The sequence below is a fragment of the Squalius cephalus genome (genome assembly GCF_949319135.1).
Source record: "Squalius cephalus genome assembly, chromosome: 10".
Classification (NCBI taxonomy): Eukaryota; Metazoa; Chordata; class Actinopteri; order Cypriniformes; family Leuciscidae; genus Squalius; species Squalius cephalus.
In genome coordinates this window covers 11,348,135-11,375,795 of record NC_137131.1, presented here as the reverse complement: position 1 = coordinate 11,375,795, position 27,661 = coordinate 11,348,135, and the positions used below count along the sequence as shown (strand labels likewise).

Below are 27,661 nucleotides of genomic sequence, written 5' to 3'. Positions count from 1 at the left end.
TTAAGCCGTCTGGACGTAAACTGCCAGCTATTTTATTTAAAACAATTTAATTTGTGTTGCCAACTCATGCTCAGTGTGTTATCAAGTAAACATTGACTATAGCCATTATGTGTACAAGAAATCTAGTCTTCCTGCTTACTGTACGGACACCCATGTAGGGAGGAGGGTGACTGTTTATTTTTCTCCCTGTTTTGTGGTTAGCCAGGGAGATAAGATTATTTTGTCCTGTTTCTTTTCAATGGGCAAGTAAGAGGTTAAACTAGTTAGCTGGCTACTTTTATTTTTGTTTTGGCTTTTTCCGCTCCTGAAGCTTTTCATTGGTCTCCTAGTCATTTTATGTTTAAATAAAATCTCCCTTTAATTGTATCCCCTGACCTGAGGGTTTTTCTTGTTTCAGAGTATGATATGAGACTCCGGGCACCTCTGTCTAGTCTGCGGGGTTCAGGTGCTCTACTTCCTAAACCTGTGGTTTACTTTCCAAATTCCTTGTGAGGGTCTGACCGGGAGCTGTGGTGGAGCAGCTTTGTCAGACTATGTAACAGATGATGATTCAAGGCCTCCTGTGTGAAGGACTCAAGAAAGGCCTGGAGAGATATAGAAAAGGCCTTCCTCTAATTTTGGAGACCGTTTGAAATCCACCACTCATCACATAGCTTCACTGACTTTGGTTCAGTCTCCCCTCCCTTCTCCTCCTGGTATCGGGGTAACGACCGGCCAACTACTCTGTGGCACAAATAGGCACCTCTTATCTCCTGTTCCCCGCATGGCAACGAAAATCAACCTACGCTCTGCTAACTATCGTCTCGTGACTGTGTGCCCTGATAAACTATATTCTCTCCTTATTCTCTCTCACACCCACACTCACCACAATGAGTTGAAGGTACTCAGGCAGCAGGAAAGAACATGTCTGCTTTGTATAAGATATCTGAGAGATGCTCAAAAGATGAGATCTACCACTCACAGTCACAAACAAACACTCCAACTTCAATCCCAGCAATCCCACGCCCATCCAGCCAATATTGGTTGAGTAGCTGCTCTCGCCTCTCAGACTTGAAGACATGCACTGCGTCTGAACATGCGTAGAGTATACGCATAGAGTATAGAGTATGCGAAAAAACGGTAGGCCAAAAGAGTAGTGTCCAAATTTATATTCATATTCGATGTAGGTAAGACAGAGCGATTGCGTTTAAATCATTAACTAAACCTGTAGATGGAAAAGAAAATTACTATAAAAGGAAGGCAACCTAAACAAGTTAATCAAGGTCTTCAGGATCACATGCTGCATCCAAAATCACTCTCTGAGGTATTTCTTTTAGATAAGTAGGCCTAATTACTTTGTGACTATTAAAAGAGTATGTTTGGTTCACTGCCATTCACAGATCCTCTCCTTTGGTCTCATGGGATAGTAAAGTGTTCATTGGATGCTCACTTCAGAAGCCAGAAGCAGCAGGTCATCCGGGTACTTTTTGCCTACTGTTTTATGAATACTGTTAATTCTGACATACTACAAACCTTTCACTTACTGTTTTTTTGCCTACTATATGGGAGTAGCATGCATATTCAGATTATGTTATTATGTTGCTGATTACCTGATATAGGTCTGCATGCCTGCCATACTGGAAAGGTCACAGGAGCCACCTAAAGGTAAACACAGAAATGTAAATTGAGTCTCTTCCAAACGATTTTCACAAGATTTGGTTTGTCATAAATTCTGCATGTTCCATATAACATACAACTCAAAATTAAAACAAATGCTAGTGACTAAATAATACTAATTAAAACTAGTGTTCATAAAAGCAACGAATTAGAGAAAGTAACACACAAAATATTTATTCAAATAATATATTTGTTTCTAAATCAGAGTATATAGAAACATCGTGCATTGTATTTTTTCAATACATATTCGAAGTTTTCGAACCCACAATCTTAGCTTCGAATTAACCTTCGTGTGGCGTTCCTTCCTTTCCCGCTAAAACGTCGTTTGGGCCGTAAATGAATCACACTTATCGCAAAATGTAAATTACTTCTCTTAAAGGGATAGTTCACCCAAAAATAAAATTTCTGTTATTTACTCACCCCTATGTTGTTCTAACCCTGCATACGTTTGTTTCTTTCTTCTGCTAAACACAAAAGAAGATAATTATTTTGAAGAATGTTGGTAACCAGACTATGGAAGACAAAGGCCACCATCAACTGTCTGGTTACCAACATTCTTCAAAATATCTTCTTTTTTAGTTCAACAGAAGAATGAAACTCCTACAGGTTTGGAACAACTTAAGGGTGAGTAAATTTCATTTTTGGGCTAACTTTTTTAAATAATTCTCCAGCAAACCTCAATAAAAGTTCTCCAAAAAAATAAATATGCCATGGCATTTTGAAGACTATCACACTGCCAATCAATTTATCGAGTCAATTTATTATTTGGGTTAATAATTATTAATAAGGCACAATCTATCCAGTGTACTGAGGCCTCCTCTCTGTTGATTGCCATTCAAAAAGATCTGCTGACCGTTCCTGTTTACATTAATACTGTTATGAGTTAATACTGCTGTCGATTTGATCTTTTTAATGTTGTGAAACTTGGACAAGTAAAAGTGACATATCTTCACAGTTAGCAAATATCAGCATAATCTGCTCCACATGCCGATTGCCTCAGTGTGTGTGTGTAAAGTCTCCATCTAGTGCCCATAAAAATGAAATGCATGTGCGCTTAATATAATACACCTAGTGGACAACTTTAAATGTTATATGTAATATATATTACATGGGTAAAATTTGCTTTGACAAAACAGATTTGAGAATATTTGATAGGCCCTTTCTCAACATATGGTCACATGACAAAAATAGATCATTTTAGAATAGGCCTACAGAGCCTATCCCACTCTCCTCTATATGACAAAGTAATCAAAGAAACCAGTGTTAATTATTATTATATTCTTTTAATGATTTGTAAAACATTTGACCAATATTACATGAAATCAGGAACATGAATTTACAATATTTTATGATGAAAAATAAGAGGAAAAAAAACAACAGGCATTTTTAACCGTTTCATGAATGGTCATATTCAACTGGTTTTGTCCTGGTGAGCAGGCATACTACTGTTAGCCTGTAAACAGCTAGCATTTGCATTACAGTTTTCTTTATGGTACCCATTCACTCAGAGACAGAAGTGCATCAGCACTTATGAGCCATTTAGTGCCACAAACTTTCTATTGATCTCCTGTCCTATGGTGCCCAGACAGAAGAGAGGTAAAGAGCATGTCTCTCTTCATCAACTCTTTGTCAGTTGACTGTCATCAATTCGAATCCATCTTCTACTCCATTTTAGGATTGACCTGGCATGAGGTATTGACCATAGAGCGTATGCGAGGTAATGTTTGAGCATGTGTGATTTGCAGGGTAGATGATGTCCACTTGACAGTTCACCGTTTAAAAAGAGAAAAAGAGAGAAGGCCATGCTCATGTTTTGTGTAATTATTTTTGCGGAGCAGCAAAATCCAACTGAGCAGTCAGAATAAAGAGGGGGAGGGGCCTGAGGATGGCCAACCAATCCCAGCAGCAACTGAACACTGTCAATCATGGAAGTGACCACACCTTAACAGCTCTCAGCTTTCTTGTGAACATGTACGTTTGTTGTCTGTCAGTCCGTGTTTGTGAATGTTTGAACGTGTTGGAGAAAGCTACGGATACAAATACTGTACACACAGATAATAATAGTTTAAAAAAATCTGATAAAACAGCTGTTAAGGCGTCTTTGTTGTTTAGTGATATTCATACATGAGGTACTGGGTTGTCCATGTGAGCCACTGCACAGCAATAAATACAAATATGAATCATAAAAAAATACAAATCAAATGTGTCTGTTCCCCAGAGAGGTAGTTTGTTATGGTTACATTTTGGACTAGGAAAAGAGACCAACATCAATTTCATCTCTGTCCTTCTCATGTCTCGCCATCATCACCATCATGCATAATGTATATCTTGCAACGGTTTAAACATGACATGTCCTGGTTTGTCTGATATTAATTCATGGTAAGTGCTGCACGGATATTCTCACTCGTTCATCACGAAATCAGAACAAAACAAATAAGTGAATGATTACAAAAACGCTAAAAACTGGAAGATTGTTTTCCAGTTTAAAATTGAGTGTATACCCTCATCCCACAAAGTACTGAGCAGCTTAGTATAGAGAGAAGGCATGAAGACGAGAAAATAGACTGTCGAAAGAGAGCAATAAGATAGTGAATATATATATATATATATATATATATATATATATATATATATATATATATATATATATATATATATTCACCAGCACTGGGCAGGAGGTTAGCATTCAATCGCACTTTCCTATATTTGCATACATACCCACACATACACACACAACCATCTGCCCTGTGCCTCCACCTGTACAGATAACAGAATATCAAAACTAGTCTACAAGAAAATATTTTAATCTTTTACATATGCAAAGTAATACTCATAGATATATATATATATATATATATATATAGCAAACCTTCCATATCATTAAATCTTAAGTGCCATGACTAAGTTATTTATTAGTAATGTAGCCTACTAAGGAAACGATAACCTTTTCACTCACACACAAATTACCCATCTATCCTGGGCCGAATATGTGACACCCAATCAAATATGAATATAATTGGTGTATAGGTAAATGCTATACATCGCCCTCGCTTCAAAAAAACACACGCGCGCACTGCGCTCGCCGAGGAACCGCAGTTTCCAGATAGTTCAATTCAGCTTACATGATCATTAAATCGTCGACCCAGTTCCGACACCAAACTCACACCTACAGACAATCTTCATTAACGATGATTAACTCTCATACCACAGAAAAGGTTTTCCTAATGACCCTGAGCCCTGACAGAAAAGTAGAAGATTCATACAAATCAGACTTGATTAAAAAAGAGATTGTGGAGAAAGTGGAGAGAACAAGATATATAAAGCAACAGAGATAGTGCTCTGTAAGTATCAGCCCTCTAATGCGACTCAGGGAGTCGACAGTCTCGCAAATATCACATTCAGCTATTATACACAGTGGAGAAAAGGACTCTTACAAACTTAAAAAGCATATTTAAAATGAATAACTGTGAACGACTAAGGCCCAGCTAAGGCAGCTGTGTTTGGTTTAGAGGACACAATGCAGGCAGTGGCTAGAGTGATATTAACACGACGCACAAAGACATGCAAAAACGTCTATACCATGGCCGACATGGTATTAGGTGTCTGTAATTACTGTTTAGATAATAACAACCAAGCATAAGAAAAGAATGTGCTGAGTTGTGTTATGCTGTAATTAAATTATGCTTTGAAGAACCTGCCTGTGCAAACAAATATCAAAAACACCCAGGTAGCGTGTAAAACCGTAGTTACTGATGACAAACATTAAAGATCATAAATTATCCAGCATGCTGCTATTAGAGTTACCTTAAAAAAGTGAGAACCAAACAAGTCTTATTTCTCAGTAAAGTCATTCCTACTAGTGTTTGATGCACAAAACCAACAAAATTATTTGAGTCTCCCAAAACCTGTCAAGAAGATACCCGTGTCGTATTTCAAACCAAAATAAAAAAAGTAATTCATTTTTTTTTTGCAATGTTACAATATTGTCAATTTTCCAATTAACTATATTTACTAAGAACATTTTCTGACAAGTTTTCATTACTGTAATGTGAAAATGTTTAATATTTAAAATGTAAAGCATGTATAGATAATTGTAATCTAGATTATATATATATATATATATATATATATATATATATATTATATATATATAAAAAAATCTAGATTACAATTATCTATACATATCTATATATAATTATTAATTTTTTTCATATTACAGTAATTAAAATTACATTTGGGGGGATTTTTTTTTCTTTTGGCTTGAAATATGAGAACCTTGAACTTTTTTATTATAGCTTTGTACTTGTGAAACGTACTATAAATGAAAAAAAAAAAAAAAAATCATGATAAAAAGCATTCAGGATATTGAGGATTTCATGTGGAAAAAACAAATGTGATGACTAATGAAGAAGGTTAAAGCTTTTTTAGGGAAAAATGCAATTAGTTGGATTAATCTGGAAAAAAAATGAAAAGAAAAAAAGTCTAAAAGAAAAAATGAATGATGGAATGCAAGAGCTGAGAAATATGTAACCTATAGGATTTAGAGTTGTGACTTCGCAACGATGTAAAGAACAGAGGTAAAGCTCTCAGTTTAAAAAAAATAAAAATAAAACATAATTCATGGTTCCAATTCCTGTGTGTTTGCATAAACGCGCAGTTAGATTGTAGTCTTTACATATTGATTATAGCCAGCCAGGGCTGCAGGGTCTTTCTCTGCTAGATTCTACCATAAGCCACAAGAAGCGCTTATATTAAACTCTATTTACACTAATCGAAAAAGGTAAGAATATAGATACCAAGTCCTATTTACAGGTTAGCTGCGTGGCAAGCGCTAATGCTGCCCTAACCACTTTGCAGAGGCGTCAGATAATAGGCCAATCACAGCAGAGGCAAACATTAGAGAAGACAGCCATTGTGTAGCAACCTATCAGAGCTCTGGAGGCAGAGGAAGGGGGCGGAGCTGCCGTTTAATTGGTTAAGTGGCTAGGCGAGGGGTGAGTTGGGTGAGCTGTGTGCTTGCATTAGTATTTTTAACCCTGTGCATTTAAAGGCAGGAGGTGAAGAGATGGGACATCAGCAGTAGTGGACAGCGCTTTGGGGACCATGCAGAGGTTTAGAACAGGACCGCACACTCACACACTCATCCTACACATGCAGTGTAATACTGTTGGCTATTGATAATACAGTAAAATATTACTGTATTGAGTTGCCACAGTGAAAAACACCATGACCATATTACATTCTTGTAAGAATGTACTCCTTACATACAACAAACAAGGGGAAACATCTATGGCACTCCCTTAGCCGATCTGAAAATGATGAGGGATACACACACACAAACACACATCACTCACAAACTTCGTCCTGGAAACTCTGTATGCATTATAAGGTGATTGTCCGTACATTCACTCCACACCTCTCCGGGTCACACCGTTTAACCCGCACATCTTGGATCTGACTCGGGTGAAGTTACTAGGTGACCTGTCCTCCGAATACTTCCAACACCAGAGGGGTCAGCTGCATGCTGTGTTCGGGCTGGAAAGAAAGGGAGCGGTACTGCTTGGAGTGCTCTTCGTTCAGGCTACGGAGGTCCGCCAGCTTCTGGATCATCTTAGCATAGAGCAGACGGCCCCCAGGGTGATGCGCGAGGATGTACGCCTGCAGGACCTCAGATAACCTGTCCTGCAACGCTTCCACTCGCACGTGGTCCTGCACACCGGGCCGGTCTACGAGCACACAAACACAGACAAATGAGATTCCTGTTTGCAAGCATGGGCATGTTTTTAAAAAGTCTCAGTCTGTCTAATGTTTAGCGTATTGTGTATACACACTGACCTGGAGACAGCAGACAAATGCCCATCAGCAGCACATGTTCCTCCTCATGTAGGTTGAGCTTTTTTAAGCCCACCTGAAACTTCACCAGAGGCTCCAACAGCTCCAGAGTGTGTCCAGCTGCGCCCCCAAACATACACAAAATCAAGATGATTTCATAAGGCATAACCACGGGTGCTGTTCATCACAAACGATGATCATCACAAAAGGACATTTTTTAAAATTTAATTATTTTTGAGAACCCAAATGTGACCCCCCCACCCCACCCCCCAACAATATAGCTATTCTATTGTTTTATAATGAATATTTAATTATTATTATTATTATTATTATAATTATAAATAATAATAATTTGAAACAAACATACAATACAATAAACAATGCTTCCATAGCATTTATGATCATTTCTAATTCAATTATTAGTATAATTAATAATAACAACAATTATTATTAATATGAATCAATCATTTTAGAACCTAAATATGTCATAAATAAAACAATAAACAATTCTTTCATAGCATATATTGGTAACATTTATGCTAAAATCTTCAAGGCAACGTATTATAAACTAATATGAATTCATGTACAATAGTATGTTTATAAATTAACATAAACCTAGATTTAAAAAACAAATGCTGTACAAAAAATAATTAATTGTTAGTTCATGATATCTAATGGTAATGAATTGTAAAAAGTAACCCAAACTTCTTTTTGTAAAGTGTCCGTGCTATATTTCTTTTTTTTTAAAAGATTGACTTATTTTGGTATTAATCATCAATATGCATACATTTTCAAGTGTGGTGTAAGTGTCAAAATATTTTTTGGCATAAAACTGGGATAAAAAATGTTTCAAAAATAAAAATAACACATTTCACCTTTAACCTGCAATGCACTTTTAGAAATCATAAGATTAACTGCTAATGAGAAATAAAATACAGTAAAACTTCCTCTTCAAAATCAAGGAAAACTTAACATAACATGCAACTGTTCAGTGTTATTTTAGTATGATTACATATTACTGTAGTATTTATTAATGTTTTAAATTAGCTTATATATATATATATATATATATATATATATATATATATATTCACCAGCACTGGGCAGGAGGTTAGCATTCAATCGTACTTTCCTATATTTGCATACATTTTATTTATTTTTTATTTATTTTTTCATTTTAATTTTAGTCATTTTGTTATGTGGTCTTTTCATTTTTATTATAGTTTTTAACATTTATATTTTGCTTCAACTTTTTTTTTCATTTAAATTTTAGTACATCAACTTCAATTTATTTTATTTTAGTTAGTTGCCAAGGCAACATTTCTAATTTTCATTTCAGTTTTTTAAGTTATGTATATCTATATCTTTTGTTTCAGCTTTCAACAATAACAACACTGCAACCAACTGTCTATCCCTGTGAGCTTGAGTTTGTACCTTTTGTCACATCATTGACGCAGTATTTAAAATCTGGTCCTCCACAGCTCCAACTCATGTCCTCTAGACTGAAAGACTGGTTAGACCTTAGCATGATCACTTCTATAGCACTGGACTTTAGCAAAGCAATCTGATCTTCAGCTGTCAGCTCTCTGAGACACACAAGAACAGACACAAACACATACACGTCAAATGTTGGCTCATGCTGGATTCTGTGAATGGCAGATGTAGAAGGAGTGGGTGAATCCAGTTCAGATAACATGACACTCCTATGGTTACCACAGCAACCTGCGCTCCATAATGCATATGTATGTACACACATTCTTAGGAAGCGGGGAAATACATGGACGTGCACAGAGGAAGGCGAGAAACATGTACCGAGAGTGACGGTTTAGAAGGTCAAACCTATTTTTATGTTCCTGAGGAAATCAAATAGATGACAGTCAAGTCAACAATAACCTGTTGGGAAAATGGTGGAACTTTCCACAAACGAGCACCACTAAATGGATGAAAGGAATATAGAACACCCTTGCTCAGGGTCCACAAAAGATTTTAGTTCCAGGCCTTGTGAAATTAAGAACCAGCCCTTGCCATCAGGGATATTCAGTTGAATTGAGCAAGACAATTCAATTCTGAATTCAAACAAGACATAAAATTATAATTTAAATTCAAATTTAATCAAAGAATTAACTGAATGGAATGGAATTAAATAAATATAGCTGTAATAAATAATACATCATTTAATATTACTTTAGCAATCCTACTAAAATTACTGTAACTGCAATTCAGTAATTCCTCCTGCCATTTCAATTAAAATGAACTCATGAATTTACTTTACCTGAATCCAGGAATCATCTTAGCAAAGCCGATGACTTTTTGAATGCTGTAGGAAACCAGGTCGGCCAGGTGAGGAAGCATGGAAAGACCGGAGCCCTCATCCTCCTTTGAGTCCGGACTGGAGCTCAAACCCTGCTCCTGATACATCATCAACAGATTACTCAGGTTCATCTTACAATCTCCTGACTCTACAGATGTGGAGAAAGAGTTGGGGGGGAGGGGGGGAGAGAAGAAAAATAATTAATGCTTTGCTTCATCTCAGCAACCTTCAACAATTCATGTAACAGGTACACTGACTGCAGTCTTCCGTTACTTTGCATGAAAAAAAATTAATGATTAATTTTTTTAATTAATTATTCTTATGGTGGGACAGTGAAAATGTTGGTAGGGCATGTAAAAATCTGAATCAATGGCCCAAGAAAAAATTCATAAATGGACAGGCACACTATTTTAATACACTGGCTTATAACTCTGTCTACTTTGATAAATAACAGAAGCGTTATCTCCCCCTTGTGTCTGTTCCAAAATCTGCCATCACCTTATATAATACAGTTGGATAACATACAACTTCTGTTGTGAATATTTAGTGAATTGTATGGAAATAATGTGAAAAAAAAATCTACATTTCAGCAATTTTGTGCACATGTGCTGTCATTTAATTACATTATGTATTATGACTGCACGATTATGAGAAAAATCATAGTTGTTGCTTTTTACCCTTGATATTGTAACTGCTTATTCATTTGGATTTTTTTGTTATTCAGATTTGTAATAAATTATGCAAAGCTTGCAAAAAAATCATTGAAGACATCTTTCCCTGCATGTTTCCAGAGGTACACGTGACTGGTTGAGCCTGCTGCTCAGCACAAGCTCACTGACTGTCAGCGTACTGTGTTCTGCACTCTTGCAAACGCCTTCATGACAATAAACAAAGCTGTCAACAGGCAACACAGCCGAATAAATCTCTTACTTACATTTTCCCTATAGAGCAAGCAATATCAACATATCTGAACAGCTGAAAAACAACGTTTTGATACAACACGAATAGATATAATTGTAATGCTGTCATTGACACTTTTCACAATGAATTAAATCAGCAGCAAAAAGCCACAAAAAAAAAAAAAAAAAAAAAAAGTACTCGTACTGTGAGATGTAAGATTATGGTCATACCAATTATGCCTAGTAGAGAATTTATAACAAATGTCATATTTAATGTAAAAAAACAACAACTTGCTGCTTCCAGGACAAGCCGTGTGTGTGTGTGTGTGTGTGTGTGTGTGTGTGTTTGTTAAACCCTAAGTTATGGGGACTAAAATGTCCCCACAAAGTATTTTTTTAACTTGTGGGGTCGTTCTTTTGGTCCTGATGAGGAAATCAGCATATAAATCATATTAAATTATGTTGTTTTTTTTAAATGTTAAAATGCAGAAAGTTTTCTGTGATGGTAGGTTTAGGGTTAAGGGATATAATATACAGTTTATATAGTATAAAAATCATTATGGCTATGAAAAGTCCCCATAAAACATGGAAATGTGTGTGTGCACGCATGTGAATAGTCTGTTTGTCATTAGAGTGGCTCTCCTGTGACGTCAGGCATGGTGAGATGGACGGAGCCTGCTGTGCATATAAGACACACAAACCTCTAACACACAAACACTCATGCCTGCCTGCGCCTCACACTGGGCTGAAAAACATTTCTCAGAATGAACTTTACAGGTGATTTACGCACAAACGACTGTGTGTACATTTGTTTAGCATGTATACACGCGTGTGTGTGTGTGTGTGTGTGTGTGTGTGTGTGTGTGTGTGTGTGTGTGTGTGTGTGTGTGTGTGTGTGTGTGTGTCACCTGGAGAGTGGCTGAAGGAGTCTGAGGAGGCGTCTGATAGTGAATGAAGAGACGCGGCTCGGCTGGCACTACGTGTAACTGGACCCTCTCTAACTGGAGGCTGCAACACAAATCACACACATACATATGAATGCACTGAACAAATTAGCAATGCATGAATGCCTAATAAACAAAAAGGTGGACCATAAAAGTATATGAACACTTAAAGTATGAATGTCTCTACATTATATAACAAAATATCAAACCAATTACATTTATTTGACACATAAACATTATGTCAGAAAAAAAAAGTCAAGGTATGTTAGGTTTCAAATAATACAAATATTGTGAAAAGTTATCTGGACACTTTGATTGTCAAATGTTAGTGGAAAATTTTAACGTACTAAACTATGGTTGCTCTGCAAGGAGATCTATATCATATATACACCACAGTTTGGGGTTAGTAAGATGTTTTTCATTTTGAAAGAAATCAATACTTTTATTCAGCAAGGACACATTAAATCGATCAAAAGTGACAGTTAAGACTCTTTACATTGTTACAAAAATGTATATTTTAATGCAGTTCTTTGGAACATTCTATTATTCATCAAAGAATCCTGACAAAAATGTAGCACGGTTTGCACAAAAATATTATGCAGCAAAACTGTTTTCAACACAAAAATAATAAGAAATGTTTCTTGAGCAGCAAATCAGCTCAGAATTATTTCTGAAGGATCGTGTAAAAGGCTGCTGAAAATTGTAACATTTGACTTAAAATCACTTCAGCACCAGTTGGTAGAGAAAAGTTTGTTCTGCACTTGGTTTGATATTTATTATTATTGTATTCTTTTTTTTCGGTTACTCAAGAGTACAAAAACACATTGGGGCCACTGTAAAATAATATATTAAAACTGGTTGAAAATAAGAGAAAGATATGCAGAGGAAAAGAACATAAAAGATTAGATTTACTCTGAAACGTGAGAAGTCAGAGTAGGAATCGTCATAGGTTTTGTGATGCGCATCCACCAGCGTGTCGATGATGTTGCGCTGCTCCTCTGAGAGCCGGGGCTTCTGCGCCTCCCTCTGTGCCTCCTCATCCTTTCTCCTCTGGATCAGATCCTTTTTCCTCTGAACCTCTTCATCCGTCAGGATAACTGAAGGAAAAGACAGACGAGTATCATCACTATACCCATGTACTATCATTTTATTACAGGTAAAATACATCTAAAAAATAAAATCGAATATTGTATGTTGTTCTCCAGTGTTCTATTATGACCATAATGCATCATAATTTAGTTGTTTGCTGATGATAATCAATAGTTTAACTGAATTTAACATCATTCTCTGTGCCTTCCCTGATATATTCTGGAGCACCTCACAACTGTAAAACATGGGGGCAATGTCCTATATAAGAACGTGCATTACTACCAGGATCAAATTGTGACCTTGAGCAATATTCAGGTTTATAGCTATTATGATTGTTTGAGTCAATAAAACATTTCCATCAAATATTGCCGCTTTATGACTTGTTTACTTCAAATTTATCTTATCTTTCTGCGTGTGGTGTTTGTTTAAAAAAAAAAAGTGGCAACATATAAGCTACACTTTCCGCTGATGATTCTTCAAAACACAAGAGCAATTGAGCATTTCGAAATCCTGAAGTACCTTTCACTTACAAAATGATTAGCAAAGAACTGCCACTCAGGATCATGTGCTCACAAATGGCAAAACTACTTCCTTATCCGAAATATCACTTTTCTAACAGCTTTGTATAAGGGAACTATCATCAATGAACCACCTTACTCGCTTCTGTCTGAAACAACCTTATAAATAATGGTCCCTTCCTGGAGAGCCCTTCAACACTGTAAAAATGACAGTTGGGACATGTTGAGACTTAGCAAGGTTAAATAAAATCGAAACTATAATTAAAACATTATATAACAAAGTGACTTGGCTCCCCGTGATCACTGTTCCAAGATGTGTCATGTTGGCTAGTAACTCACACTCTTTCATCATGCCAATATCCAGGCAACGCTTGAGTCTGCAGGCCTGGCAGTGGCGACGGTTATCTTTAGTGATGGTGCAGCTTCCATTAAAAGGACAGGTAAAACTGGCCTTCCGCTTCATACTGCGCCTAATGAACACACACGCAAAACGCAGACACACAAATTATAAATAGTCTGGCAGAATCACATTGGTTACAGATAATACATGTTAATGTGTTTCTTAATGAACATCGGTGTAAATCTGCAAATACCAAATTGGATGAGAGAAAGTGTGTGCGTGTGTACCTGAAGAAGCCTTTGCATCCCTCGCAGGTCATCGCATTAAAGTGAAAGCCAGTGGCTTTGTCTCCACACACACCACAGATCCGTGGAACATTACGGTCAAACTCATCTGGCACTTGAGTGGATGTACTTACGGCTGACTCCATCACTGTAGGAGACGAAGGAGAAGAGACAGTCAGAGACATAAATACAGAATTGTGCATTTATGGGGATGATGGGAAGAAGAACACTGACTGTGTAATGTACACTACTGGTCAAAGGTCTGGAGTAATTAAGGTTTTTATTAAAGTCTCTTCTGCTCACCAAGGCTGCATTTATTTGATCAAAGATACAGTAAAAGAGTTATATTGTGAAAAATTATTGCAATTTAAAAGAACTATTTGAATACATTTCATGTCACATGATCCTTCAGAAATCATTCTAATATGCTGAATTGGAGAACATTTATGATCATTATCAATGTTGAAAACTCTATAATTTAAAAGTTTAGTGTGACTACGATTTAAGAAATGTATACATATTTAACAAAAACATCTTAGAATTATCAAACGTGACAGTAAAGACATTTATCATATTCTTTCGAGCTTCCTATTCATCAAAGAATCCTGAAAAAAGTGTCGCATTTTCCATAAAAATATTAAGCAGCAAAATCTGTTTTCAACATTGAAAATATTGAAATATCTTATTATTAATAATAATTGAGCACCAATAATAATTGATAAAAACTGAGCACCAAATCAGCATATTAGAATGATTTCTGAAGGATCATGTGACACTGAAGACTGGAGTATTGATTGCTGAATATTCAGCTTTGCCATCAGTGGAATAAATTACATTTTAAAATATTTTAAAATAGAAAACATTTATTTTAAATTGTAATAAGATTTCGCCATATTACTGTTTTTACAGCATTGGTGGGCATAAGAGATGTCTTTCAAAACCATTTAGAAATCTTATTTATTCCAAAGTTTTGACCGGTAGTGTATGTTAGGCAGAAAAAAAAAAAGAAGGAAATTCCCTATTTCTTCAGCACTGACCGACAGCATAACAAAACCACAAATCATAACTGACATTCTTTAGCAAGTGTTGAATAATTAACAATCCTTTAATAGAACAATATATCATTCTGATTAAAGCCATGAGACCAGTATAAAAAACCGAAAGGGGGGAAAACAGAGTTCTTTATATAAGCATCACTAATGTATGCGCATTGATAAACAGCGTACCAGAAAGAGGGGAATATTAATTAGCTATCAGTGCTAAACCACTGAGAAAGGGCTGGACCGCTCAGAGAATTGGAGTGGTTGTAGGAGATCGCGCAAATGAAAACAAACAGATGTCAGCTTCAAGATCTCCATAGGAAGCTTTTTTCAAAGAATAAAAAAGAGCAAGGTCAGCAAACACATGAACATGATAAAATCATTATAGCTCGATGGAACAACCCATGAGAAAGAGCAGCCGTGCTGAAATGAGCAAGAGGTCACAGTCACACGCCAACTCAAACAGGTTAAAAAGCATCAGGTGATAAGAATATTGTCACAATAAATGTGTATATGATAACAGCACGTGATTAACCATTTCACTGTCGTAGAAAATGAAACCAGTAATGAAGTTGAGATCTATGTGAAAGGTCGCAGGGACATCACGATTCTGTGTACAAACAGGAACAGCACAAACCAAATAAACACAACTATGCATAGAGTGATGTCACGGTTTTCCTGTTTTCACTCCTTTTTGTGAGCTTTTCTGTATAAACGCAAAATCTTTCAAATGGTAGGCTAAATATGCTGAAAGCTTCATGTAGTGCAAGTTCCACAAATACCAGTTCAGGTCTAGTACACTACACCCGCACACACATGACGTGACCTCTTCAAGAGAAAGTTCTCAAATTACTCTAACGCACACCGAAATCTCACACTAATAAAACCATTTCAAAACACTTCAGCACATAATGATGCATTTATCTAAATTGGGCTGTTCATTTATTCATCTATTCAAAATGTGTGAAACATTTGCAATCCCAGTTTGTGAAGATTTAGTTGGCAGTCAGCCATAAACATGGCACTACTTATGTGCATATTTTGGAAGGTAACCAGCAGATGGATGTTATTTTTCTTGACTTTTCAAGTAATGATAATGATTGTTATTGGTTGTCAATATTTAGACGTCTTCAAAAAGGTGGATGGAAGTAAATCAAATTCAAATGAATAAATAATAAATAAATGATTTATTTATTTTATTAATAAAATTTGTGAACTTTGAAGTATAGGCCTACTGTCAGGGAATTACCAGACCAAAACACAGGTTTATTGCAGCATTAGGATATGAGCACACAGGTAAGTAAACAGGAAAATAGCAGGTTGGGAAGAATAACTGGACAATAATAGCAGTCTTTACTGTGTTTTTTTTACTGCAGTCCTTGTTGTAGACCAGACCATCATTGAATATGAAGTGTGCACTCTTATAGTGCCCTAGATGGCTAGTAACTGGTGTCCGGAGCGGACGATAGCTGAATGAGTGCAGGTGAGAACCAGGAGGGATGCTGGGAAATGTAGTCTAGAAAACATGTGACAGAACCCCCTAATCCCTCCTAAACGAGCTTTGATCGGCCTCCGTGCCCGTGACGAGGAAGCTTTGATCGGCCTCCGTGCCCGTGACGAGAGAGCTTTAATCTGCCTCCGTGCTCGTGACGAGGGTGCTTAGACACCGTGCCCGTGACGAGGGAGCTTTGATCGGTGACCATGCCCGTGACGAGGGAGCTTTGACTCCGTGCCCGTGACGAGGGAGCTTTGATCGGTGACCATGCCCGTGACGAGGGAGCTTTGACTCCGTGCCCGTGACGAGGGAGCTTTGATCGGTCACCGTGCCCGTGACGAGGGAGCTACAGTATGATCGGCCTCCATGCCCATGACGAGGGAGCTTTAATCGGCCTCCGTGCTCGTGACGAGGGTGCTTAGACACCGTGCCCGTGACGAGGGAGCTTTGATCGGTGACCGTGCCTGTGACGAGGGAGCTTTGATCAGCCTCCATGCCCGTGACGAGGGAGCTTTGATCGGCCTCCGTGCCCGTGACGAGGGAGCTTTGATCAGCCTCCATGCCCGTGACGAGGGAGCTTTGATCGGCCTCCGTGCCCGTGACGAGGGAGCTTTGACCAGTCACCGTGCCCCTGACGAGGGAGTTACAGTATGATCGGCCTCCATGCCCGTGACGAGGGAGCTTTAATCGGCCTCTGTGCCTGTGACAAGAGAGCTTTAATCGGCCTCTGTGCTCGTGACGAGGGAGCTATGATCGGCCTCCATGCCCGTGACGAGGGAGCTTTGACTCCGGGCCCATGACAAGGGAGCTTTGATCGGCCTCCGTGCCCGTGACGAGGGAGCTATGATCGGCCTCCATGCCCGTGACGAGGGAGCTTTGACTCCGTGCCCGTGACGAGGGAGCTTTCATCGGTCACCGTGCCCGTGACGAGGGAGCTACAGTATGATCGGCCTCCGTGCCCGTGACGAAGGAGCTTTGATCGGCCTATGTGCCCGTGACGAGGGAGCTTTGATCGGCCTCCGTCTCTGTGACGAAGCCTTTGACTCCGTGCCCGTGATGAGGGAGCTTTGATCGGTCACCGTGCCCGTGCGAGGGAGCTTTGATCGATCCCCGTGCCCGTGACGAGGGAGCGTGCCCGTGCGAGGGAGCTTTGATCGATCCCCGTGCCCGTGACGAGGGAGCGTGCCCGTGCGAGGGAGCTTTGATCGGTCCCCGTGCATGTGACGAGGGAGCTTTGATCGGCCTCCGTGCCCGTGACGAGGGAGCTTTGATCGGCCACCGTGCCCATGACGAGGGAGCTTTGATCGGTCACTGTGACGAGGGAGCTTTGACCGGCCTCCGTGCCTGTGACGAGGGAGCTTTGACCGGCCTCCGTGCCCGTGCGAGGGAGCATTGATCGGTCACTGTGCCAGTGCGAGGTAGCTTTGATCGGTCACCGTGCCCATGACGAGGGAGCTTTGATTGGTCACCGTGACGAGGGAGCTTTGACCGGCCTCCGTGCCTGTGACGAGGGAGCTTTGATCGGTCACCATGACGAGGGAGCTTTGACCGGCCTCCGTGCCTGTGACGAGGGAGCTTTGATCGGTCACCGTGCCAGTGCGAGGGAGCTTTGATCGGTCCCCGTGCCCATGCGAGGTAGCTTTGATCGGTCACCGTGCCCGTGCGAGGGAGCTTTGATTGGTCCCCGTGCCCGTGACGAGGGAGCTTTGATCGGCCTCTGTGCCCGTGACGAGGGAGCTTTGATCAGCCTCCGTGCCTGTGACGAAGCCTTTGACTCCATGCCCGTGCGAGGGAGCTTTGATCGGCCACCGTGCCCGTGACGAGGGAGCTTTGATCGGTCACCGTGACGAGGGAGCTTTGACCGGCCTCCGTGCCTGTGACGAGGGAGCTTTGATCGGTCACCGTGCCCGTGCGAGGGAGCATTGAACGGTCACCGTGCCTGTGATGAGGGAGCTTTGATCGGCCTCCGTGCCCGTGACAAAGCCTTTGACTCCGTGCCCGTGACGAGGGAGCTTTGACCGGCCTCCGTTCCTGTGACAAGGGAGCTTTGATCGGTCACCGTGCCCGTGACGAGGGAGCTTTGATCGGTCACCGTGCCCGTGACGAGGGAGCTTTGATCGGTCACCGTGCCCGTGACGAGGGAGCTTTGATCGGTCACCGTGCCCGTGACGAGGGAGCTTTGATCGGTCACCGTGCCCGTGACGAGGGAGCTTTGATCGGCCTCCGTGCCCGTGACGAGGGAGCTTTGATCGGTCACCGTGCCCGTGACGAGGGAGCTTTGATCGGCCTCCGTGCCCGTGACGAGGGAGCTTTGACCGGTCTCCGTGCCCGTGATGAAGCCTTTGACTCCGTGCCCGTGACGAGGGAGCTTTGACCGGCCTCTGTGCCCGTGATGAGGGAGCTTTGATGAGTGATGATGGAGCATGAACTGGGAGGATTTCAGAGACAGGTGGAGATTCCGCTGTGATGACCGCTGGCTCCTGAAACACTGGAGTGAACTGGGGTGGTTGTGACTGAGGGGCGATGATGTCTTCAATTGTTTCACCTACTGTGAAGGAGGATCCACTCAGCCACTGCACATTTTCAATGTATTGCTCCAGGAAACACGTGCTAGCTGCCGCCGAAATTTGTTGCAAAAAGATAATCGTCCAAACTACTCCAGAAGATTATAGGGTATCATCGTTCCATGGCACCAAATGGGAGAGCTCAAGGAACTCCTCCACATAGACTTCGACCGGTCAGCCATCTTGTGAGATGAAGAGGAGCAAATCGGCGGGGTGGACTGGTGAATCTGTCTGTGCTCATATTGCTGTCTGCTTTCAGGTAATTATCAGACTCAAAGGCAGATAGACAGTGAAAACCAGACAGGTTTATTGCAACATTAGAATGTGAGTGCATAGGTAAGTAAATGGGAATATAGCAGGTTGAGGACAATAATTGGATAATAACAGAATAGTGTTGCAGGTGCAGGAGGATATCGCAGATACATGGACGGTGAACGTGGAGAGAACACTTCCCGGGATGGTCCAGACAGGTTAGGGTAGAGGCTTACTGGAGTGTAGAAGGATCACTAGAGAAATGGAGATCAAGGGGCAGGTAGACGATCGCTGGGGAATTGTTGGGAAATCATAGGGGAATCGTCAAAGTGGAATTTATTTCAAAGAAAGTAATGATAAAGATATAATCTTAAGTCATTTTTACTTTATACATGCTTGCATAAGCATTCGCATATCGGTGCGGTCAAGTGCAGGAAAAAAGTCATTGCATTTCTTTATTCAGGATTGTGCCTAATTTCTCAACAGCCTGTAGAAAAAAAAAATTTAAATAATGAAGTAGACTTAGTGAAGTGAGCTGTATGACTGATTAGCCTAGCTATACAATATAGGCTAGTCCTCACCAACTAATATTATAAACAATAACATTCAAAGTGCAACACAAAAAGACAGAAGGATAGGACGATGTTTGGCAACCCCCGGGAAATCATTTAATACTATAATACTATTCACCTGAAAATAAAAACAAGGGTCACACTTTTAAATATAGCTGCTCAATATTGGAAAAAAACGGACATTGCGATATTTTTTTTTTCTGCAATATATTTTGTGGTATGAAAACACGTTCAAATGATAAACTCTCGCTCTATGATGGTTAAACTTTGCAATTAATCTGGGAATCACATGAATTTCGAACCGTGGTGCCAGGTCTGCACAGATCAACTACAATCCCAATATTTGACATTGCACATCCTGCGATTTGACGTTCGCGGCTACACACATCGCGATATCGATGCTAAAAAATATATTGTGCAGCCCAAGTGACACTTAATTTTAGGTGTCTTGTCTTTAACTACTATGTACTAAAATTATACTTTTTAGGGACAATTTTCTTATTAGGTACAATGTTCACTTTTGCTGCTATTGAGGTGGGATATGGAAAAGATTAAGGACAGGTTTGGTGGTATGGTTAGGTCTAAGGGGGGGTTAAGGTGTAAGGGAGGGGTCAACAGTGTAATTATAGATGTAATTACAGAAACTAATTACAGCTGTAATTACATGATGGTATTTTTTAAATATAAGCACAATGTAACAACATGCATATACACAGTAAGTGCATTGTATCAAATGATTAATTGAAATGTTAGTACATAGTAGTTTAATACACTTGATATAAAGTGGGACCAAAACAAGAATATAATGCTGAAAGTCTCACAGAATTCTCTTTCCTTTTAAAAAAGGATGCTAATTGCAAATTATTAGATAAATTTAGTCCTTGCTTTTTCAAGACTCCAAAATCATTAAAGGAGAACTCGGCAACTCTAGCGAACTCTAGTCACTTCTTCGCTGATTTTTCCTTTTGTTGTCGCATGTTTTCCCCACAAGCTCCCCCTACAGCTGTGGGGGGGTGTATATTTCACAACACGGTCGTAAAAAACTCACTTGCGGCGGCCTCCTCCCCCTCTCTACCGCTGCTCATGTGCGTTTGTTTTGATCGGAGCAAGCCAACTGTATCGTGTGGAGCTATGTCTACCGAGGTGGGTAATCTGGTAATACATCATACATGCGTGTGTGTTTATGTCGAATTGCCGTAAAGCAATTCGTGTTTCGCGCTCGTTCTCGTTCTCGCTTCTCACGAGACTTCCAATTTCTATCTTGCCGGGACGGTAGTCCCCAAGTTGCAAGGTTGGTTTTCCGCCTGGAAACGCTGGGGGGAGCGGGGAAAGTCACCAATATCACCAGAACAGGTTGTTTAACCATCCAAATGAATTCTAGACAGTTTTATTAAGTTAAAAAAGTTGCCAAGTTCTCCTTTAACTGTGTATGCACACTGTGTGTTTTGTTGAGATTCTGGACTGTGCACAATGCACATGCCACATCTCCACTATTCGCACTTCAGTATATGGCTCTTGTTATCAATGCACACATAGCATGAAAGAGATAAGAGACTTTCAGAAAATGTTAAATGTGTCTCAACTGGGCAGTCAGGTTAATGTTCCATCTTATGCCACATAGCATCTTAGGAACTCTGAGAACACCTGGGATATTTTAGGTCTGGACATGTGAAGACGGCATGACTGACACTTTGACTGTGGCCTCACTATATGTATGACCGTGATGCCCTTTAAGGTAGTGCAGAGTTAATGATTGAATGGACTGAAGCATCACATAGCACTAACAAGTATGTAGGCCAAGGTGTACGAGAAAGACTGTCCCTCTTCAGAAGGATGACCTGGTTGTGAATTTAATGGCCTGTTTATTATATAAAAGAACATGATGTACACCGGAGAAGATCAGCATCGAAATGACATGCATTATCATTATCTTTTAATCAAAATTGAAAACAAGGATTGACTGAGAATTGACTTTGACCTTCTCAACACGAAAAAAAAAAGAGCAAAGTCATTGTGGATAAACACGGATTAGCATATTCCATAACATATTGCTAGTGGTAATTGTGTAACATACAGTTTTCATGCTACAGTAACTCTATAACATGTAACTATGGTGATACCTCAACCGTCATGCGTAACTATGGTTCCTTCGCAATAAATACTTCTAGTAACTGCATAATGTGGTTCGACTTTGTAACGAGTGCAACATTTAAACATAGTTAGGTCATAAATTTAAGTAAACAGAGAAAAGCGCCACAGCCCTTACAGCAGAGGTCGAGGGGCGCCTGTATGCAGGACAGGACAGAGATGCTGTCAGGGTTTCATAAACCTTCATTAGCTATGACAACAGACAGAGACAGACTCACAAGGCAGGAATGCCAGGCCTGGCATAGAGACCATGTGGAAAACACAGGAACACATGCAACAGCACATACTAAAGCTTCGTAGAAATGTTCTCACACTTGGAGCAACCCGGCAAACTGGCATTGACGGCTATAATGCAAGAACGATCAGCAGACTCATAAAAACCATAAAAACAGACAGAGACATAGAGACAAACTGTCCTACACATTTCCTCCGCACACACACACACGCAAAGGAAATCTGTGCGTATGTGTAGTGTGCAGAGCCAGTTGGGTCAGTTCGGGTCCAGAACACACAGAAACTGCTGTTGTCCTCAAACGAACCTGACTGGAAACACACTGCCAGATTATAACACTGCCACACACTCACACAAAGTCTTTCTCTCACATACACAACACACAAAATTCCACAAGTACACCACACAAATACAAACTTAGACTCATGCCAAGCAACACTCTATGAGGACATGGTAAAGTAATTTTTCTGTCAGATTCTTTCAGAAATTTCCATTTGCTTAAGCTAAAAACATTCACATTATGTGAACATAAGTAATTGTTTATAGTAGATGCTTAACCACAGACAGCATTTACATTAACATACCGCTCAGGAGCCGGAACAGCCGATGTATTCCTTGAAATCAAGCTGGTTTAGATTTAACTTCAAGAAATGTGGTAAACTTGAGGAGAAACACAAATTCAATCCGGTTCAAAATCCGGTCCTGGAGGGCCACTGCCCTGCAGAGTTTATTTCCAACCCTAATCAAACACGCCTGAACAAGCTAGCCAAAGCCTTCAGAGTTACTAGAAAATTGCAGGAAAGTGAGTTCGATCATGGTTTGAGCTAAACTCTGCAGGACAGTGGCCCTCCAGGGCTGGATTTGAGGAACCCTAATATAGGCAAACATCACTTCCTCAAAGGACAAACATTTTTGCATAAACACAATTTGAAGGGATAGTTCGCCCAAAAATGAAAATTCTGTCATTATAAATGGAAATATTTTGAGGTTTTTCTTTTCTCAAAACTATCCGTTCTGTTCTGCAAAATGTATTCTTTTTATGTTCCATTGAATAAGCAAAAGTCACACAGGTTTGGAACGACATGGTGAGTAAATGATGATAAAATTAAAATTTTGGGGGTACTATCGCTTTAATACAGTGGAGAACGCTGCATTCCAACATTGTGAAGAAGAACCTCAAATGAGCCTCAACAACATCAACTTCTGATTGCGGCATTATTTTTGTGTAATGACCATTAAACTATAATTATAATTTATGTATTTATCTGGTTATTAATATGCAATAAGGGTGATACAAAATCCCTCCGCTTCATGATAATGACTGACTGAAGGCTATATTATGCCTTACATACTAGAAATTATGCAAAATAATAGGATCTCCCAAAAAAAAACAATGCAAGGGAAAGAAATGAATTTTTTTTTTATCATACATCTGTGTTATTTCAGTCCATTTGATTCTCAACCCATGTAGATTTAGTGAAGCCATATATAGCAATGTCAAGCATCTGAGCAAATAGTACCAATCCACAGTAGCTGAAGATATGCTGCGCAAAGACATACATTAATCATTTATCGTTCCATCATGCTGAAAAACCTCCACACACTGAACATCAATTATTTCTGAACTGTTAAATTCACCATAAGCAAACAAATATTATTTATAAAAAGATGCAAAAACAAAGATAGCACTGTAAAACATTAGCCACAGTAAACAAACAAGCATCAGGCCAACACTGTTCAGGTTACATTACTAAATGGCCTGAAGTCAAAATTAGCTGTTTACTAATGAGAAATCTTTCTCAGCTGTGAATAGTCTCTTTACGTATTCGTCTTTGGTTACCCTTGCCATAACGCGACCACTCACTCTGCTCATGCAAAACACGGGGCAAGAACACACACATGACCAGAAAAGTGTAACTGACTCCTCCTTCCTCTTTCCTCCCTTTTCCCTCCTTCCGTACAGGGGGTCTTTCTACCCTGTGTCCAATCCCAGTGGTCTGCATGCACACACACGCATACACACACACATACAGAGCCAATGTTCCCCTTCAATGGGCCTCTCTACAGGGCTACAGTCAAGGCCTCACAGCTTCTGCCTAGAGTTACAGAAACTACACACAGGCCCACACATTCCAGCCTCTGAAATGAGCACCGCCACAATAACAACCTAAACATCACAATCCAGTTACTTTAAACAAAAGAAACATATCATCACTGCAACCTACATAGAGCAAGACATGTACAAATGAAAGTCCAGTATGGCACAGGCTCAGACACTATAGTGATTGTGAACATAATATACAGGTGCATGGAAACTCTGGAGCATACTGAACATGTATCCTGTATAGAGTAATATAAATCTTGCTGCAGCCGTACATATTCTGGAGCTCAGCACAAAACAAATCCATGTATTTTTAATAACTTATCCTGCACTGATAATCTAATAAAATTAACAAAAATTAAGAGAAAGAGGACAAAATTAGATATGCGTATAGTTTGTGTATGTATACATTACATAAGTTTGATGGTTTTTGAAAAAAAAAAAAAAAAAAAAAGTCTCTCACCAAGAGTGTAGAAATGTTCATTTTTATTGCATTTATTGGATCAAAAAAGCAGTAAAAACAGTCATTATGTGAAATATTATTACAATTCAAAATAACTGTTTTCTATTTTAATATATTTTAAAGTGTAATTTATTCATGTGATGGATGGCAAAGCTGAATTTTCAGCAGCATCATTACTTTAGTCTTCAGTGTCACATGATCCTTCAGAAATCATTCTAATAGCATATTTGGTGCTCAAGAAACATTTATTTTTTTATCATTGATGTAAAAACAGTTGTGCTGCTTAATATTAATGCATCCCTGCTGAATAAAAGTATTAATTTCTTTTTTTTTAAAATTACTGACCCCTAACTTTTAAAATGGCAGTGTACGAAAGACAATGGTACTGAATAAAAGGGAAAGAGGGTTTTGAAATCTTTCCAGGGTATCACGTCTAATCTTGTTACATAGTTGGATATTTCATACTATTTCCACTCAAATTAGAAAATAGCAGCCCTGAGTTTGCACAATGGAGCATCGTTCACAAAGCAACCACTTTTACTATGCATTCTAGCCACACAAAACACAAACACATCATCTGATAGAACTAGTCCAAGGCATAGCCAACCAAGCCATTCAAACATGGGACAAGGGTAAGCATTACGTTGATTTTGAAAGTCTACTACCTGACAAACCAATTTTCTTTTTTTTTTTTGTGAAAATATGGGAATTAATATGGCCAGGTATTTTTCTTTTTACCATGCTTATCTGACTTGCCCTAACTAGTTGTCCATTACACTATCAAAATGTCTGTAAAACTAGGGCAAAATGTACTCTATAAATATGAAGGAATTTTCCGCATTGTTTTTTTTTTTACAGGTGTTTTACCTGCATATTAAATTATGCATTGCATTGTGTTTTAGGGATAGTGGAAATTTCCATAAAATTAATGCATAATGTCCTGGCAGAAAAACTACCAGTACATTTTCCGATTTTATTTCTTTACTGTGAAGGAAAGCTGAAAAAGTCCTAGCCCCGTTCAACAGACATGTTAAACAAACTATGCGGACTACAACAGATTCTCAACATACCAACAGCACAATGTGCTTTCATGTGAGTCACACGCTCTCTCTCTCCACAAGGGCATTATGTTTAACAATACTGCTGAGGTTAATATGATTTATATAGCAGGGTTTTAATAAAGCACTTTTATCATAAGGTTTTATAAAACATATAGGTCTCCAATACAAGAAAGCAGAATTGAAAAAAATATTCAGTTGGAATAATTATTTTCACTTAAAATAAACAGGTACAAATAGGCAAGTGCATAATATATCTTGTATTGATGTACATTTAAAACTGCCCATATGTGAAAGCATATGAATGAAAGTTGAATTATATTGTAACTATTCTAATGTATATTAACTAATGATCTACAAAGCATTAAAAAAAATGCATTAATGTATGGTGAAATGATCAAAGTAAGTTATTATAAAATGATACCGCAAACACGCTCTATCAAAAAACATTTATCGGATGTGAATCAGTACACCAAAACCTTATGAATTCGTAGTTCAGTATATCTCTGACATTACAGTATGTGGTAAGAAAAGTGAGCTAAATCTCTAAAGCAGTAACTTTAAAAGCGCTGTGGCTGTATGATGTCGCAGTTACAAATTACTGCAACAGATGAGCTGATACGCAGCTATACAATCAAACACAATACAATCTTTTTTTAATGCTTAGGATAGAATTAATGCTCATTAGCAGGAATTTTCTGCTTTAAGTCATTCTTCAGAACTATCTGTTCTTGGTGCCATGTGCAAAGTTTTCCACGTTGTATAACTTGCCAAGATCGGTGTTTAAATTGCATTCAATCAGTGCAACAAAAAAAGATGCATCGAAGACATACAACGAATAAATAGACAAACAGGTATTATAGTGACAAACGTGTTTTATCTCAGCAACTACCACATAAACTCTCTCTCTCTCTCTCTCTCTCTCGCTCTATCTGGAGCTCATGTGCCATGTTAAAAAACAGTCACTTGAGTAGGTTACCTAACATTAGCAGACTAGCAGCTTTTGTTGTGAATTGCATTAGTGTGAGCACAAGGTTCACTTTGATAATAGTGTGTGTCAGAGTAAACAGCTCGCTTCGTACCTGCGTGCAACTTTTCCGATCAAGCGTGATGTGACTTTTGCTGCTTCACTCTAGCCCGTAACTTGTAAATCTTGTTTTTTTTTCACACCGAGAACTTGGCGCCAGCTCACATGCTAGCACGCCGAGAAAACACGCCCACCGCCTCGGCAGCGCAGCCCGCAGAGGGTCGCCTCGCTCCGCGTCCAACCGCACCGCAGCCCCGTATTCGCGATCGAGCCTCCGGAGGAGCTAGTCGATGAGATGCTAACGAATTACGCTGGCTATTGCAGATTTGCAATCCATCTCGCTAGTCTATGGATTAACTAAAGACAAATAAATCAAAAACATCGGTCGAATCTAAAAGCACCAACAGTTACCTCCGCGCCCTGTGGGTGATTCGCAGTATCCGGACACAAAACAAACTTTGAACCCACGCTGGTTAGGACTGTAAAAATGTTGTACTTGACCCTAAATAGATGGGACTCCGTGTAATTACGCCCCGCCCCGACTCTACCCTGTACGGCGGATTTTCCTCCAAAGACTGTGCTGTGAGCGTTCGTCCGCTGTTTTGGTTGGTGTGACATCCTCTGCCACGCGAGCACTGTTTGGACAGGTCGGTTGTTCGTAAAGCGCGTGGGGACAACTCCCACATTCCACAAGCAAAACACACTCACACGCACAAACCCCACTGCATTCACAGGCAGAGACTGCGCGCGCACACACACACACACACACACACACATACACTCACGCGCGCGAGGGGTGTGTCATGACGTCAGAGGCATCAACGAGGTAAACAGTT

General features: G+C 39.4%; 1 protein-coding gene across 3 annotated transcripts; it reads right to left on the bottom strand.

The window, feature by feature from the left end:
• Window positions 1-5,913: 5,913 nt before the first annotated feature.
• Window positions 5,914-27,602, bottom strand: vdrb (vitamin D receptor b; the record flags this gene model as incomplete). 3 transcript variants are annotated; one of them, XM_079883895.1, is made up of 9 exons in its annotated part: window positions 5,914-7,382; window positions 7,492-7,608; window positions 8,923-9,074; window positions 9,761-9,947; window positions 11,607-11,706; window positions 12,555-12,739; window positions 13,589-13,719; window positions 13,877-14,021; window positions 27,374-27,602. In XM_079883895.1, 9 exons carry the CDS (start codon window positions 27,600-27,602, stop codon window positions 7,129-7,131), a joined length of 1,500 nt encoding a protein of 499 aa, XP_079740021.1. In that variant the 3' UTR covers window positions 5,914-7,128. The 3 variants fall into 3 exon arrangements, with proteins under 3 accessions (XP_079740021.1, XP_079740022.1, XP_079740023.1); XM_079883896.1 differs by having other exon boundaries at window positions 26,881-27,600; XM_079883897.1 differs by having other exon boundaries at window positions 27,237-27,438.
• Window positions 27,603-27,661: the final 59 nt, after the last annotated feature.